The 18,161-nt window shown below is 42.8% G+C and overlaps 1 protein-coding gene across 5 annotated transcripts in view; it reads left to right on the top strand.

Moving 5' to 3' along the window:
* The window catches only part of MTUS1 (microtubule associated scaffold protein 1), a 149,317-nt gene that overhangs the window by 41,087 nt on the left and 90,069 nt on the right, over positions 1–18,161 (top strand). For 4 of the 5 annotated variants that reach the window (XM_061583528.1, XM_061583527.1, XM_061583525.1 and 1 more), the window contains one exon: positions 13,752–13,934. The exons of the other annotated variant lie outside the window; for it this stretch is intronic. In XM_061583528.1, the coding sequence (XP_061439512.1) occupies positions 13,752–13,934 (183 nt within the window). The remainder of the gene's footprint in view (positions 1–13,751; positions 13,935–18,161) is intronic. 5 annotated transcript variants of the gene reach the window in all.

Below are 18,161 nucleotides of genomic sequence, written 5' to 3'. Positions count from 1 at the left end.
GTGCTACAGCCAGCCTGAACTGGGGGCAATTATGGGGAAGATTGGCATCTGAACCCAAGTTCCATTTTAAAGGCACTCCTTCAGTGTTGTGGGTTATCGTTGCCTGTTTTAGTAGATGTTGGTGGAAATGGATTAGATTATTAGCTGTCTGGCTATGCATGGCATTCTCCATACTAAGCTAAAAATCTGAGTATTTTACCACAAAGCATGTATGTTCAGAATAAACAGTGGCTTAATTTCTTTCCATCATTCTAAGCCAGGGGTGGGAAGAGTTCACGCCCATTGGAGCTATTTTCTTTTACTAGAATCCCAAGATCCACTAGTCAGGACCAGGTGCAAAAGACATATAATTAAAGACCAGCAGACTTTGAGCTTAGGATTCTTCTTTTCAGTACCTGAACTGAACAGCTCACAGTTCTTTTACACATGTCCAGTCCTGGTTACCCCAAGCTTTCTTCATTTCAGCAGCCTAATTTAGGTAGAGAAAAGACTTTTTATAGCTATTAGGAAACAACTGGGAATCAGAAACCCCTGCAGGTCTACTGCAAATCACCCAGGGATCTACCAGTAGATCCTGAACTATCTTTTGCCTATACCTGTTCTAAGCATTGTCAACTGTAATGTAGGTCTGGACATGAAAAGCTAATTTAGAAACCATACCATCATTTTAAAAGCATGCAAATGACTTGTTAACCAGAAAAACAAGTTTTAATTGGCCTGATTTTCCCTCCCTCTTTACCATGAGAAACAACCCAAAATCATGTCCGTATATGATGTATACACATAAGAACTGGTGAGCTGAGAAATTATTTCTGCTTCTATTCTCATGCAAGCTCCTTTGTAAAGCTGTAAATGAGAGCTGCTTTCAATGAGAGCAGACATTAATTCTTCCATGCATACAAGAAATTACTTAGTGGGAGGTAAGTATACAGATGGAGTATCAGGCATTTTAGTGGCTGCTTTACAACTTTGGGATTTAGTGTTTCTGGAACCTCCCTAAATCTCTATTCTTAAAGGCTTTTTATCTGACTATTCACAATGTGGTTAGTGATAGGGATGTGTGAATGTTTTAGTTTCAATTTCAGAGCTAGCTGCATAAGTATTGGTATAGGCACGCTTTTTATCACTTAATGTAAGTGGTATTTCAAGCTGGTACTTGTTCTCCTAATATCAAGATTGTTTCACATTGGCAATACTTGATGGATAAAAGAACTTTAAGGAACTCTGCGGCAAAGTTGTTACCATGCACAGCGTTCTGTCCATTATTTCAGGTATATAAAAAAGAAACATGAAATAAGGTTTTGAACAGTCTGTTTAGCCAGTGGGGGCTTGTCCATTGGGGCTAATGGAGCACTGCCCCACCACCATAACACCTTCAGTCTACCCTCACTCAGCCCCCACCTGTCTGTCTTCTTACTTAAAACTAGTCCAGAGGATGATCCTTCCTGTCAACTTTCTCCTCCTCCTTGTAGAACTCAGCAGAGAAGAAGATAGGGACAAATTAGAATTAGTTGACTCTGCTTGTCATTGGCTCTGGCACCACCTACTGTTGGGCTCCTTGGCGTCTGCTCTGCCAGTTCCAATGGGTGCCAGCCTCCATTATATTTAGCATGGATGCCATAGGTCAGGGTTTGCATACTTGATTGCAAGCCAACTATACATTATCTGGGTCTTAAGAGTGGAATCTTGGCTTGGCAAGATCATGAGTAGCGTGTATATGACAAAATTGCCAGAGAACACTTACCTTGAGTGCTTTTGATCCCTTTTTTCTCCTCACCAAGCCACCCCCACATCCACATGTCTGAAATAACTCTTGAATATCTCCTTCTGCTTGGGGAGATGGGCAAACATTCCCTGCACTGAGATCTGGCTTATATCTTTGTGGGGGTGGGGATGATGGAGATGTGAAGGAACCAGAAACAGAAGGCTGTTACAGTTCCTGTTCCCCTGCAGTATTAATGCGTAGCCAAAGCCACTCTTGGAGTTAGGCAAGATCCTTCCCTAACAAAGGGAAGAAGTCCCTTTCAGAGATGAAATGGCAGATTGGTACCTCTTGGCCAACTATGCCCAAATTCTTGGAGTCTTAAATACTAGCACATTTATTGACATATGGCTTAAACATAATGGATGCAAAGGAAAAGAAGATTTACATTATCATAATTTTTGCTGTTCTTTCCACTAAAATGAATCTTGCAGGAAGGGTCCGAGTAAGTTCAAAGAAAAGATGAGGCTTGTTCAATATGCATTCAGGAACAAATGAGGCTTCATGGTAGCCATGTGAATAATTAAGAGATCCGCCCCTGCTCTTTTTGCAAAATTCTGTTCCCATCATTATGTAGAAAAGGATCACATAGCAGGGCAAAACTCCCCTGATTTGGGCATGGAGTTGATTTTTTTATTAATTAGCTGAACTTTAATTGGACTTCTGAAAATATTTTTGTTCAAATCCTTCCTGATGGGTCTAGACTCTAGAGTCCCTCAGAAGGCATAAGCCTCCTTTTTTTTTCCTTTTTAAAATGTCAGTTTTGCATGTCCAGACACTTTAACATGTAGGGGGAGGAGCTTCCAAATCTGCCCCCCCTCTTCCAGGGTTGCTATTTACTTCTCATGCTAAAGGTTAACTGGCTCTAGTGCTAAAAGAGGATGGGCAATGCCATGCACGCATCTGGGTCTGCTTAGCACACAGCTCAGCCATGGAATTGGAACACATCCATTTAACACTGGTGGGGGTAAAAAGAGCCACTTGTCAGTGTGCAGCCTTCATGCTTCAATTCCCATGTTTTTAGTACAGTTTTAAGCCATATTGGTTGAATGAGTGTTCCTTTTTTCTTACTCCATGCTCAGATATATCTTAAGTATTAAAAGGGCAGCTATTTTAACACTGGGAAGAGAAGGAGCAGAACAGGGATGTGTAGACTGCATAGCTAGCCTCTGTTCTGAACACTAAACCACAGAATGGTGGCCGCAGACAGTGCATACACTGTCTAGTGATAAAGGACTACTGATGCATGTTCTGGTTCTGCCCTGGGCTAAGTATTCTGCCATGACAAGTAGGTGAACATTTCCATGAACAGTTTTGTTCCATGGTTGTTTAAGAAGCAGTTGCTGCTCATCCCAAATGAGTTGGCAGATTGCATTCTGAGTTCAAGTTGGCTTCAAAATTAATACATACCTCCGTCCTTGTACTGCCATCAAGTTCTGTACTACAAGCTATAAAGCTATAATGGGCTTTAGATGCAATTCCTTTTTTATAAAGTAAACTGAAAGGAATTAAACCCAAACATGTCAGCTGGCTTTTGATAATATCACATATAATTATCTTTCTCTCATGATGGCTGAATAGGTTGGCTCGAACAGTGGTCCAAACTAGACATGTGGTGTTTATCTTTCTTCAACTTTGTAAAAATCCCACAGCAGTTTTGGGAGGCTGAGAACTTTTTTTGCAGGGTGAGGGAAGGGGGGGGAGAGAGAGAGAGAGACAGAGAGTGAGTGTGTGTGTGAGAGAGAGACAGAGAGAGTGCGGGGGGGTGAAGGGAGGGAGATGGCTATTTAACCCTTTCCTCTCTGACTAGTTTTTCTGTTTGAAACTGTTCTTTTTAGATACTTTTCTTCCTATGGTGGAGAAAAAAAATATAGGGACCTTATCCCTTTCCTGTAGATGGGAAAGCAGCTGGGGGGGGGGAATAAACAGTCTTCCACTCTCCAACCAACCTTCTGCCTTTAAAAAAAAAAGTTAGGAGGATATGCATGCAATTGTACATCTAGACTAGGCCTCACTTAATATTTATCTAGTCTATTTGTATCTTTACTGTCACAAAATCGTCCCCTTGTTGTAGTCAAGGTATTGGCTTTACCAAAAACAAAAGAACAGCGCTTAGGAGATCCGATCATAGCACCTCTTTCCTGCTTGTTGTCCAAAGGATGGTTTGGGTTCATATTATCTTTTTGAGAATCTGGAAAAGCTAGTGGTCACTAACATGAGCAATAAAGCAAACCTGTAGCACACACCTCTTGTTTATAACTTTGCATTGGACTGTATTACAGGAGGGATTAAATTATGGTTGGATAGCTGCTTAAAAAGTTCTGCCCTGACCAGAGTGCTGAAAAGTGTATGTGTTACATTTCTCAAACAGCAGTTTCATATTATCTTACAGTTCCCAGTGCAGGAGTTGGAGAGAGAAAGGTTTGGTTAATCGGTTGTGTACCTCAGTTTTTTTCTGTGTGGAGGTGGGAAACATTTCATTGACACCAGGAGAAAAAAGCTTTCAGATAGGATGAACATAGGACACTTGTTTTCCCATCATCTTAAATACATGAAGCCTTTTAGGGTACCAGGCTTTTTTTACTTTTTGTTTTGCTTCTTAGGGGCTTTGTTGAGGGCTGACCCAAGACATTTTGCTGTCTGAGATCAAGGAAAAAATGGTGCCTCCTTCCCATTCCACATACGGAAATTGACTGTACTAGAAATTAAATCTTAATTCAGCATTGGTGGTGGGATAGGTCCTCTCAATGCTTGAGGCAGCAGGCTAATTTAGGAGGGTGAGGACATGTGGTTTAACATACACAACTCTTTCCTCCCTCTTCCCCAAAAGAGGGGAACAGTCAGGGAGCCTTAGGAGAAACATCCAGGGGTCTGCTACCACTGTCCCCAGGTGTCTGCAGCCTGAGGTGCTTGCCCCACCTTGCCTAATGGTAGAGCCAGTCCTAGCTTTATTTCTAAAGGTTGCTTAAAGCTTCATCCTCCTCCTTGATAAGAAATTTTAGGAAAGCATTCTTGTGTATATTGAGAAGCTTTCCTCCTCCCCTGTAATCTGTGCTATGGAATTCTGTTCAGGTTAAGCTTCATTACAGTTTACTTGCTTTTCACTTGTTTTCCTCAAAACGTTGGCTGCAGCCAGAGCAAATCTTCATAGACGTGTGTGTGCGTATGAAAAGGAACTGGTGCATGCATACCATCGGTAAAGTATTGTGCATTGCATAGAGGCAATTGATGTAATCACAGCTTTGGGAAACCAGTTCCCTTCATCATGTTCCTTTGTGTTTCTCTTCATCTTGCTTTTTGGAGCATGACTGTGGTTGATGATGGTCTCTATTCTATCTTCTATGGCTTCTCCAAGTAGGGCTGGGAAAGATGCTTGCCTGAAACCCTGAAGAGCTGCTCCCAGTCAGCATTGACATTACTGAGCTAGATGGACCAATGGCCTGACTCAGTGTAAGGGAGCTTCCTATATTCCTATGTAATGTATGAATTGGGCATTTATTAGAAACTTTGTCATGTATACTTTATTACTTTGAGTCAGGCCTTGATCACAGGATTTGTTGTGAGTTTAGGTGAAATGTAATTGTAATGCAAAATTTTCTTGAATGTTTGGTTATGGAGTTGTTGTGTTTTCTGTCGGATCTTCTAAAGTACAAAGTGTTTACAATTCCTGTCATGTTTGCTAATACTTGTGCCGTTCCATTTTATGTTGATTTCCAGAAAGTTGAACAGAGATCATGCGATTTTTTGTTTTGACAATTAGTGTTGCTAAAACTAAGTCACATGTTCAGACTGTGGGCTTCACTATCCACTAATTGGATGGTGGTTTACTTGGAGAAAGTCTGTTTAGGTTGTAGGGGGAGAACAACAGTGAAATAGCAATCTGGACTTTTAATTTCTCAATTATTCAAGTTGTTGAAGTTAAAACAGCTAGTTAATAAATTCAGGTGATAAGTAAAACTGCAAAAGCTACTTGAGTTGCTATGCTATCTTACACTGCCATCTAGTGTTGCGGAGAAGTGGTCTTGTCCTGTTTTTTAAAATTGTCTTTGCTAAATTTGTGCTTTTGATACTCTAACTCTCTTTATCAAATGAAACCTTTTAACCAGCCAGCTCAGAAATGAATTCTGGCAGCTGATGATTTGCTGGAAACTTTCCGGACATGAAATTCCATCATTCCTAATAATGCACCCTCCTAATGCTCTACAGCATATCTCCCCAAGTTCTAAACTTTCCAGTTGACACAAAGCCCTTGAATCTACACATCTACTCGTCAGAATGGGTTAAAATCTGCAATATACAAATACCTTCAATCCCACCTCTGGTCCTTAGGAGCGTTGCACAGAAGCCACAAATAACTGCATTAGTATGCTTCAAGAAAGGTGGGTGAGAGAAGAAAACCCAGCCAGAATGGTGTAGAGGCTGGAGTGTTGGAGTTCCACTGGGGAGAGGACATCTTTTAACACATACATTAGTGTGGAATTTCCCCACCAGTAAACTCAGGACTTCCTTACCATTTAGTTCACTCAGCTTGCTTCTTCAACATGAAGCAAATTGCCAATGTCTGGAGGAGACATGATGTAATAGTAATGGAGGACTTAAATTACCCTGATATCTGTTGGGAGACAAATTCTGCCAAGCACGGCCCCTCCAATAAGTTCCTGACTTGTGTTGGAGACAACTTTCTCTTACAGAAAGTAGAGGAAGGAACTAGAGGATCAGCTGTCCTCGACTTGATTGTAATCAATAGAGATTATTTAGCCGATGAAGTGGCAATTACGGGAACTCAGGGAGAAAGTGACCATGTTATACTTGAGTTCTTGATTTTAAGGAAGCAAAAGCTGAGAGTAGCCATACATGTACCTTGGACTTCAGGAAAGCCGATTTTAATAAACTCGGAACAATGATAAGTAAGGTTCCATGGCAAGCGACCCTAATGAGAAAAGAAGTCTGAGATGAGTGGGAGTTTCTAAAAAAGGAAATTCTAAAGGCACAATGGCAAACAATTCCACCAAGGAAAAAAGGGGGAAGAGAGCAGAAGAAACCAGTGTGGCTTCACAAAAGAACTTCACACAAAAACTTAGAGATGACCTGAAAACAAAAAAGGACTCATACAGGAAGTGGAAGGAGGGCCAGGCCACAAAGGAAGAATACAGACAGGTATCATGGAATTGCAGGGATGGTGTCAGGAAGGCTAAAGCTGAGGTTAGCGAGGGATGCCAAAAAGAACAAAAAATCATTCTTCAGATACATCCAGTAAAAGACAGAAAAAAGAAGTGGTGGTACAGCTATGCAATGAGAATGGCAAAAGGATAGCAGATGACAAAGAAAAGGCAGAAGTGTTCAAATCCTACTTTGGCTCTATCTTTTCCCAAAAGAGGACCTGTGACCCTCTGGCAAATGTGAAGTTGAAGGGGCAGGATTACAGCTTGAGATTGATAGACAAATGGTCAAGGAATACCTAATTGCTTCAACCAAGTTAAAAACTGCAGGGCCAATGAGCTGCATCCTAGAGTATGGAAGGAACTGGCTGAAGAACTCTCAGAACTACTGTCGATTACCTTTGCAAAATCATGGACGATGAGTGAAGTGCCAGATGACTGGAGGAGGGCTAACATTGTCCCTATCTTCAAAAAGGAGGAAACTGGGAATTACAGACCAGTCAGCCTGACATGGATCCTTGGGAAAATTCTGGAGCAAATTATAAAGAGGTTAATCTCTAAACACCTTGAAAACAATGATTAGTAGAAGCCAACATGGGTTTATCAAGAACAAATCCCGCCAGACTAATCTTATCTCATTTATCTCCCTAGTAGGCTGTGGGAATGCTGTGGACATATATCTTGACTACAGCAAAGCTTCTGGCAAAGTGCCCCACAATATTCTGATTAGCGAGCTAGCTAAATGTAGGCTGGATGGAAAAATTATCAGGTGGATCCAGAGTTGGCTACAGAATTGTACTCAGAGTGCTTATCTATAGTTGCTTCTCAAACTGGGAGAAGGTAATGAGCAGGGTACCACAGGGCTCAGTCCTGGGTTCTTCAACATTTTTATTAATGCCTTGGATGAGGAGGTGCAGGGAATGCTTATCAAATTTGCAGATGGTACAAAATTGGGAGGGATAGCTGATACCCTGGAAGACAGAAACAAATTTCTAAGGGATCTTGATAGACTGGAGTATTGGACTGAAAACAACAGAATGAAATTCAACAGGGATAATACAAAGTTCTACACCTGGAGAAAAACCACAAAGTGAACAGTTATATGATGGGGGATATTTGGCTCAGCAATACTACATGCAAGAAGGATATTGGAATTGTTGATCACAAGTTGAATATGAGCCAAGAGTGTGATGTGGCTACAAATAAGGCAAAGGCTATTTTAGGCTGCGTAAACAGAAGTTTAGTTTCTACATTGCATGAAATACTACTAGGCACTGGTTAGGCCTCATGTTGAGTACTGCATCCAGTTCTGAACGCCACACTCTAAGAAGAACGTAGACAAACTGGAACGGGTTCAGAGGAGGGCAACAAGGATGATTAGGGGACTGGAAACAAAGCCCTATGAGGAGAGACTGAAAGAACTGGACATGTTTAGCCTTGAGAAGAGAAGACTGAGGGGAGATATGATAGCACTCTTCAAGTACTTGAATGGTTATCACATAGAGAAGGGATAGGACCTCTTGTCAATTGTCCCAGAGTGCAGGACATGGAATAATGGGCTCGTTACAGGAAGTCAGATTTCGACTAAACATCAGAAAAAACTTCCTAACTGTTAGAGCGGTACGACAATGGAACCGATTACTTAGGGAGATGGTGGACTGTTCAACACTGGAGGCATTCAAGAGGCAGCTGGACAGCCACTTGTTGGATATGCTTTAATTTGGATTTCTGCATTGTGCTGGGGGTTGGACTCAGTGGCCTCATAGGTCCCTTCCAACTCTACTATTCTGTGATTCTGTGAGAGCATAGATTCCTTTGATCCTCTGCCCATGTGACCCATCCTATGCCCCTTCTCAGTGAACTCAAACTCCTCTCCCATCAAGAGCCCTTTTCACACTGATGTGAACAGGCTGGTGCAAAATGTTTTAAACAAACAAAGCCTTTTGTCAGTCACTGTTCAGTTTGCTATTGCCATTGTGCCAGAGAAAGCTGTTTTGGAATTAAGAGAGGGGCGTTACTCCTGAAACAAAGTAGAGAATACCTGATTAAGAAAATGAAGATAAACTTCACTCTCTTCTACCCCACCCGAAGAAAGAACAGCAGTGCTGTATAAAAGAGGCAAGCAATGAAAAGGGTTATTATCGAAGAATGAGTCTTGATGTGAAGGGTTTTTTTTAATCCCATCGCTGAAATTATTTGAGGCTATTAAGAAGGTAGGGGAGACATGTGTAAATCGCCTGTAAACTCTGGTAAGAATACAGATAGAGAAAGCAAAAGAGTACTCAGAAAAATTGGAGTGTTCCCATAGCTAGTGATATACTAGCTAATGAAGGTTTTTGTTAAATGTAAGAGCTGCATTTCTTTAAATTACATTTAATGTTAAAATAGTCATTCTAGTATTTTATTATGCAATGTGTATCTTTATGAAAGTTTTTTAAAGTGCCTTTTTACATGGGTAAAAGTGCCCCTTTGAGTTCACTCAGTGCCCCTGATTATTCCTTAAAAAGCTCACTGACATTCAGATCCCCATACAGTCATTTAACTTATCTCCTAGCTTCTCTCACAGGATATTTATAAGGATAAAATGTGACCACCCATGCATGTTATCCTGAGCTTCCTGCAGAGAGAATGGGCTACAATGTGATAAATACTGGGTTTTGCCTATATTGTACACCAAGGGCTCCCAAACTTCCTTCAGGTGGTCCACGGCATGTCCACATTAAATAATGATTCTGATTTTTAATTGAAGTCCCTGGTAAGTGCTGCAAAGACTGGGACCCCCTGCCTGATCCTGGCTCCAGAAAGAGGCTGTAGTTAATCTTGCAGTCTCTTGCATCAGCTCCTGGCTGGGTCAGGGGGCATAAAAGCCCAGCTGCCCTTGGGTGGCGGGTCTGCTGCCGGCGGGGTTGCCACTAAAGGGGCCACACCAAGGGGGGTTGCCCCGAGGGCATGGGCGCTACCCTCTTATATTTCTTTTGTTTTTCTAACCAATCTGGAGGAGATTGGGTAGTGGGGAGAGTGTGTGACTCACGTAGTTCCTGCACAGGGTGAGAGCCTGTGCAGTGAACTGAATGATAGGAGAAAGTTGCCAGATGCCTTCAGAGTGAGACTCTGTAACTGGCAGAAGGCTGGTCCTCCCTGGGTGTGAGACAGAGGGGGAGTAGATGTGCCCTGTGTGAAAAATATTGAGTGGGTCTTCCTGTTCCTAATTCTTGCAGAGGCCTACTGGGATAACTGTTTCAGGTAGATTTTGTTGGTGGGCTCTTGTTGTGTTCACATAAGGTATTTAGGAGGTGTTTTAGTAAGGAGGGGCCTGGCTGATGCCACCCCAATTTCGGTGATCATGGGTAGAGGGAAGTATAGCCATGGGGAGGTGGTGAATTACTATAGAAGATGAGGGCAAGACTATCTGCGCCTTGTTCCTTGCTGCCACTCCTCTCATGGATGGGTTCCTCGTTGCTCATCTGCTGTGCCCACTGTCCTGTGTGTGATGTTGTTGTTTAATGCCAGATTGGTACACAGTAAGACCACACTCATCCATTATTTGATTGTGGATGAAGGTGCCGATTTGGTGTGCGTTACCGAGACCTGGGTGGGTGAGCTGGGAGGATTTGATCTGACTCAGCTTTGCCCACCTGCATACTCGATGCAACACCAGCACAGGCTGCAGGGATTGGGGGGGGGGAGGAGTTGCTGTAGTCTACAGAACTTCCATCTCTGTCACCAGGAAGCCACTCTGTCTTGGAGCTGGCTGTGAGGGGCTGCACCTGGTGTCAGGCCAAGGAGACAGGAAACTAGGGTTGCTCCTGGTGTATCATCCACCCTGCTGCTAGGCAGCTTCTCTGACTGAGCCGGCAAAGGCCATCTCGGCTGTGGTGTTGGAGGAGCCCAGAATGATACTCCTGGGTGATTTCAATGTCTATGCTGAGGCTGCCTCTAGTGTTCCAGCTTGGGACCTAATGGCCTCCATGATGACCATGGGGCTGTCTCAAGTTGTCATGTGCCTGACGCATAGGTCAAGGCACACCCTCGACTTGGTTTTTGCTCCAGATGGAGGAAGGGGGGGTAGATGTCACCCCATTGTAATGGTCAGACCACTTCCTGGAAAAGTTTAGATTTATGGCTCCAATCCTTCCCTGCAAGGGTGGTGGACAGATTAAGATGGTCCGCCCCGGAAACCTAATGGAATCCACAGGATTCCTGAATGCCCTGGGGGAGTTCCCAGTAGATAGAGCAGGGTGAAGCCCTTGTCACGCTGTGGAACAGCGAGGTGTGTCGGGCTCTTGAAACAGTTGCCCCCAAGCATCCTTTCTGGCATTGTGGAGCCCAGTTTGCACCTTGCTACACCAGTGAGTTAAGGGCAGTGAAACAGGCTGGACGACAAGTAGAGCACAAGTGGCTAAAGATGTGTTGTGAGGCTGATGGGGCACAAGTAAAACATCATAACCCTGCCTATTGTGTGGCGGTGAGGGCAGCGAAGAAGGCCCACTTCTCTGTCTCCATCACATTCTCAAGTAGCAGTCCAGTGGAGCTTTTCTGTATTGTCAGAGGTCTGTTGACATCAACTCCAGGAAATTGAGTTTTAGACCCTTCGGAGGCCCACTGTGAATTGTTTTCAAGGCACTTTGAGGGTAAAGTTACTTGCCTCTGTAGCAGTCTTGATGCCCCATCCACATCTACTGTAGTCCCCAATGAGGTGTCCAGTGCACACCAATCCCGGGTGTGGTCAATGCATAATTGCGGAAGGGAGTGGTTCCAGCCGCCCTGGAAGAGGCGGTGATATGACAGCTCCTGAGAAAGCGCACCCTGGACCCATTGGTCTGTGACAATTACCGACCAGTCGCAAATACCCCCTTTTTAGGGAAGGTGATTTAGAGGCTTGTGGCACAGCAATTGCTAATACCCTTGGATGAAACAGATTATCTTGACCCATTCCAGTCTGGGTTCAGGCCTGGTTACGGGACTGAATAGGCCTTGGTCGCCCTGATGGATGACCTTTATTGGGAGAGGGAGAGGGGGAGTGTGACCCTGTTACTCTTATTTGATCTCTCAGCGGCTTTTGATACCATTGACCATGGTATCCTTCTGGGCCCACTTGGTGAGATGGGTATTGGAGGCACTGTTTTACAGTGGTTCTGATCCCATCTCCAAGATTGTTTTCAGAGAATAGCATTGGTTGACTGTCTTTCGGCCCCCTGGCAGTTGTGCTGTGGAGTGCCACAGGGTCCCATCTTGTCTCCCATGCTGTTAAACATCTATATGAAGCCCTTGGGAGCGGTCATCAGGAGATTTGGGGTGAGGTGTTAGCAGTATGCTGATGATACCCAGCTCTGTTTCACTGTAACATCTGAATCGGGAGAGGCTGTGCAAGCCCTGGACTGCTGCCTGGACTGGGTGGTGGGCTGGATGAGGGCCAATAAACTGAGTCTGATTCCTAGCAAGACGGAGGCACTGTGGGTTGGTGGTTCCTGAGTTCAGATAGTTGGTCAGTTGCCTACTTTGGATGGGGTTGCGCTCCCTCTGAAAGAGCAGGTCCGTAGTCTGGGGGTTGTCCTGGATCCATCTTTGTCGCCAGAGGCCCAGGTGACCTCAGTGGCTAGGAGTGGCTTTTACCAGCTTCGGCTGGTAAAACAGCTGTAGCCGTTTCTGTACTGGGATAGCCTGACCACTGTTGTCCACGCACTGGTAACCTCTAGGCTGGATTACTGTAATGTGCTCTATGTGGGGCTGCCTTTGAGGTTGGTGAGACTGCTCACTGGGGCAGGGTATTGCCGTCTTGTCACCCCACTGCTGAAAGAATTGCACTGGCTGCCCATTTGCTACCGGGTCAAGTTCAAGGTTCTAGTTTTGGTGTACAAAGCACTATACAGCGTAGGACCAGGATACCTGAAAGACCATCTTATCTCCTCTATACCCAGTCGATCACTGCGCTCTGCAGGTGAGGGCCTCCTGCAGATATCATCTTATCAGGAGGTCCGTTCTGTACAACATAGGAAATGAACCTTTAGTGTGGCGGTACCCTACCCCATGGAATTACCTCCCCTTAAATATTAGACAGGTGCCATGTCTGTTATCTTTTCGGTGCCTTTTGAAGACCTTCGTCTTTCAACAAGCCTTCTAAGTTGAGACCTTATCCCAGTCTGCATCTGTGTTGGAATTGTTTTGTAATACGTTTTTAAACTTTTTTTTAAAGATGTCTTGAAAGCTTTAAAAAATGTTTTAAAAGATGTTTTATTTTAATGTATTTTAATGTCTGTTTTCATGATGTTTTAAAGTGTTTTTAGCCCTGGGCTCCTGCTGGGAGGAAGGGTGGGATATAAATCGAATAATAAATAAATATCATTTTATTGCTTCTTTTATTTCTTATAATGTATTTTATTGTATTACATTTTAAATTTTAAGGAAACCAAATGTTAAAACAATGAAATACAATATAAGAAAGCAATAAAAAAAATAAAAAAATCACACAGCATCTAGCACAGCGCAGTACAATTTTTACAACAGGCAGAAAAATTAAGTACTCTGTTAAGACCATGAGCAATTTCAAGTAGTCCATGGGGGAAAAAAGTTTGGGAACCATTGTGTATACCCTTATTATGGAACTTCTTAACACAAACAACTCTTCAGCATTGCACCTGTCAGCTGTGTGCAAGTGTGGTGGTTTACCAGTTTCAGCTTCTGCTATGCCATTAATTTTCTTACATGTGGAGGTCTCCCCAACCTACTAATGACATAATGAGACAAAGAGAGACTTTTTTTCATTGTTTTAGAGATTACTATTTATGTAAGTAGCAACATATTAGTGACTCGCCCCTTTTTTATGCTGGCAGGAATAGAAACTTTTTCTCCTAAAATGAGGCTTACTTCTGTGAAGGCCTTGCCAGGATCTTGGACCACTTCTGGTAAATTGATTCCTAAATCAAAAGTGCCCTTGAAAGGACCAGGAGTACGGAAAACTAGCATTTCTTCAGTCAGCAGCACTCAGAGTGACCAAAGCACTTGCAGCAATAATTGTAAGTAATTTTTGTAATCAGTCTCTTTTTATTCAGTGATTAGTTGAATGAAACCCCAAATGGCTTATGCCTTAAATTGTGGCACTAGTGACATGGCTGTCCTTATCCTTGAAATGTTATCCTAACTAATAGGTAGAAAACAATAAATGGAAAATAATTTTGCTATTTGGGCCGCTGATGTTTGTAAATGTGTATGTATTCCACAGGGTAGGTGACACTCTCTAGCAATGCAAGAGAGGGAAATAGCTAATAGTTTAAGACTAGCTTTCATTGTAGTGTACAGACTTTGTGTACAAAACAAATCATATCTAATTTACTACTTACAGCAGGTGCTCTAATTTTTTGGCTTTCAGATATGATGCGGTTTACAAGCTTAGACCAATTCTTACAAGCACATGATTTAAGCACAAAAGGAGTTAATACTAAACAACCCCTTGATAAAGCTAACTGTTGCCTGCTTTGATACTGCATCGAACTGGGTAAAATAAACAATATAGTGAGGGGGTTTTTGGGGGGCGGGGGGGAGCTACTGTGCCACATACTAAAGCAGCTCAAATTTGCTATACAGGGAAGAGAGATTATGCTAAAACCTTGTTGAGTTGAGGAGGCAGACTGCAGCACAGCTTCTTTAAAGGTTTATTGCCTTTTTCCTATACTTCCCCCTGCATTTTAAAGAAAGCTTCCCTGTGCAGTATTGTTTTAAAAACATTTAAATTTTTGCAGCATTGATCTCTCCTACAAACAGATTGGCTCTGCACTGACAGCCATGTTGGTTGTGTGTGTGTGTGTTTGGCTGTGCCGTTTTACTACGGTCCCTGGATCACCTCAGGAGGTTGTAAATGCTCTGTTCATTTTTATTCTCGCTCCTAACAAAGGAAAGGTCTTTGCTTCATAACAAAGAAATGTAGTGGTCTCCTTTTCAGATTAAATATCCAATTGATGACTCTTTTAGCCTGATTTGCTAGTTGGCTTAATCTGTTTTGTCTCCTGCTTTGAAGCTTACAATTTTTTCTACTCTAATTCACTAAGAGCAAGCGTGGGGAATATGAGAGGGTGAATTAACATGGCTGCAATCTTTCGGGCTTTGAGCTTGCTTTGATCATTTTAAATGACTATACCAGGAGGACTTCGCAGTTGTACAGAAACTGACTTTTCTCCTCATATTTTCACCAATTCTACCCTAACACCACCGGCAGATTCAAGAAGCCACTATGATGTTACCTTATTGACCTTGCTGGTAGTGGGATCTTACAGCTTTTGTATAATTCCTTTGTTAACCACATTTACTGGGAGAAGAAGTAGGTGATCATCCTTTTTTAATAAAAAGGGGCAGCATGTGTTGACTTCTTGAATAAAATGAATGTGTCCATTCTGCATGTTTAATTCTGCATTGCTTATTAAAATTGTGATTTAAGGGAGAAGGGAGAGGAGGAATTTATTCAATTTCTGTCTAACAAATGTAAGCTTGACCTGCCATCTAGAGCTGTAATCAAATCTGGGGAATATTTTAGGTGAATGCATTTCCAACTGTAGAGCTTTGTTGTCTGGATATTTTGGACCTGCTTTTAAGTGCATCCTTTTAAATTTTTTAACAAACGTGTGTGGTGTTTGTGTGTGGCTTTGCTGAGCATTTGGAACTGGACAAATTAACAGCCCATGATTCATTTTTGATCCAGATACATCTCTGGAGCATTCTAAGGTCAAATTAAGATGCTTGTTCAGTAAGGCTGTAGTATATCTGTAACTGTAAAATGACAATTTTCTTAAAGAAACCAAGTGCTACATAGCAATTATGCTACTATGTGTGCCCACTGCTTTGTATGATACTCTTAACATTTTTGCAGTTTCTGCAGTGTTTGTGTTTTGAGATGGAACTGTTCTCTCTTACCCCACCCCTGCTCCCCAGCCACTATCTGCATTTTTAAGGAAATTACCTTCCTAGCAATGGAGTTTATGCAAAGTTTTAATTACTACTGTTCTTGTGCTATAGCCTGGCACAGTTCCTCAAAAAAAGTCTAACAGTATTTGTACAGGCACATGCTGGAAGGGACAATGAGATGCTGCCTTATGCATAACAATTCTATTTATTACGTTTATTAGTTGCTTTATACAAAAGAGAAATGTCTCAAAGCAATTTAACAAAATAAAATACAAATGTGTAAATCAATTCAAAGGCAAATTTTAAATTACATACCATACAAAATTCCTAAAAATGCTGATTCAACAATGCAATAAGGACAACAACTAACCCACCCCATTAAAAAACGAGCACCACAGTAGAGGCTAATTTAACTACCAAAAACCTGGGTAAATAAAAGCCTGGCACCAAAAAACTGACAATGATGGCACTGGGCACGTTCATGTGGGGACAGGCCGTCATTGAGAGATTGGGGTCCTAAACTGCACTTTCAATTGAGCCCAGAAACTGATCAGTAGCCAGTACAGTCATACCAGAATCAGTGCAATATGTTCAGACCTTCCGGTCCCAGAGTTTTGTACTAGCTATAGTTTCTGGACTGTTTTCAAAGGCATCCTCACATAACACATTGTAGTAATCTAAGCTAGAGGTTACCGGAATATAGATAACTGAAGCTATGTTGTTTTAACTATTGGCAAGCTTATAAAGTGAATTTTCTTCTTGAGAAGAGTTGTATGCTCAGTAAATAGAGTAACATACATCTTTGGTAAAAGAGTGAGAATTACCATTGGGGTTGAATTCTTAAAAGAGCAAATGCTGGCATTCACACAACCTGTTGGTAATCTTGCTGGATATCTTAAGTTTTGCTAAACCTCTCCTCTGCCCCTGCTTGCTTTGTTCACCTACCCCATCTACTGTCACCAGCGCTCCCCCTTCCTCCCTGCATATGGGTCACCAGCACTCCCCTACAGGGCACCAGCCAGTGCTCCAGCTCCCCCCACCCACAGGCCTCGCTCTTTAACCTACCCACTGACTGACCAAGTGCCAGGCCCAGCTAACACAGCCATCACTGGGCACCTTGTGCACCTCCCCCTTCCATCTCCTCACTCTCATGGTCTGCTGCTGCTGCCGCAGTGAGACACCTCATGCACCTCCGCCCTTTTTGCTCGCACACCACCGCTGCCTCTGCCAGCACAACTGGGCACCTCGGGCACCTCTGCAGTCACATCCTCCGCCCCTCTCACTCATGCTGCTGCTGCCATCTCCACAGACGGGCACCTCATGCACCCCTGTAGCTGCATCCTCCACCCTTCTCACTCGTGTGCTGCTGCTGCAACCACACACCTCACACGCCTCTGCTGCCACTGCAGCCAGGCACCTCACGGCCCCCCTCACCTTGCCTAGCAGTGTCATGCAACTTGTGAATGCTTCTGCGTAGGCACGTGGCTGAGCAGAAGCATTACGGGTAGCGTGACACTTAGAAAAATACTATATAGAAAGAGAAGATATGACCAACTAGTTGTGGAAACATGGGGTCCAGTTGTTTTCTGTAATGTACGAAGCATCCATTAGTTCCTTTCAAATGAACACAGTGGATGCCAAACCATACTAGAACTAGAAGTATGGTATATTTTATCTATCCCATTCTTCTGAAATGGGTTGCCTTCAGTATGAAAAGTTGCATGCCAGTACTTTCAAGACTTTTTTAGGAGTTAATTTTAAAGGATTTTCACCAAAATCCCACATGCTGTCCAAATGAATCAAGTTTCCATTATTGTCCCACAATCTGTGTAATGCCTATCCTTGCATTAAAAAAATGCACTAAGTATGCAATAGCATAGTAAAGAAGTAAAACACTAGTATCTTACTTTGGTCATAAGAGAAAAATAAACATGCACAGCACACTGACACTTTCTTTATAGGTGCTGATTTTCTGTTTCAAGGATGTAGTGTCTGAGAATATCCATATGGAGGCTTTCTCAGCTGTCTACTTATTGGGGGGTTTTCTCCCCCAAATGCAACAGGACAAAGTTCCCTTCCCCCTTTCTTGGTGTTTCTTTTAGTTCTGTTTTCTTTCAAGGTAAATGGTCCTTGTAGTATACAAGGGCCCAATCCTACAATATAATGAGCAGGCTTTTAAACATAGTTTCAAACCAAACAATGCACAGTGTACCAATTTTCAACTTAATTGGATTACAGCAGTTGTCAAATACTAGCAGTAGGGGGCTAGGAGTTGGCTGTTCCTACAGATGTGGTTGTACATCTGTTCCCAAGGAGGGTAGCAGTTGAAAGTTGAGAACTATTATGAA

This window comes from Rhineura floridana, chromosome 9 (assembly GCF_030035675.1).
Source record: "Rhineura floridana isolate rRhiFlo1 chromosome 9, rRhiFlo1.hap2, whole genome shotgun sequence".
Lineage (NCBI taxonomy): Eukaryota > Metazoa > Chordata > Lepidosauria > Squamata > Rhineuridae > Rhineura > Rhineura floridana.
Note: the sequence above shows the minus strand (reverse complement) of the source record. Positions and strands in the feature narration are given on the sequence as shown.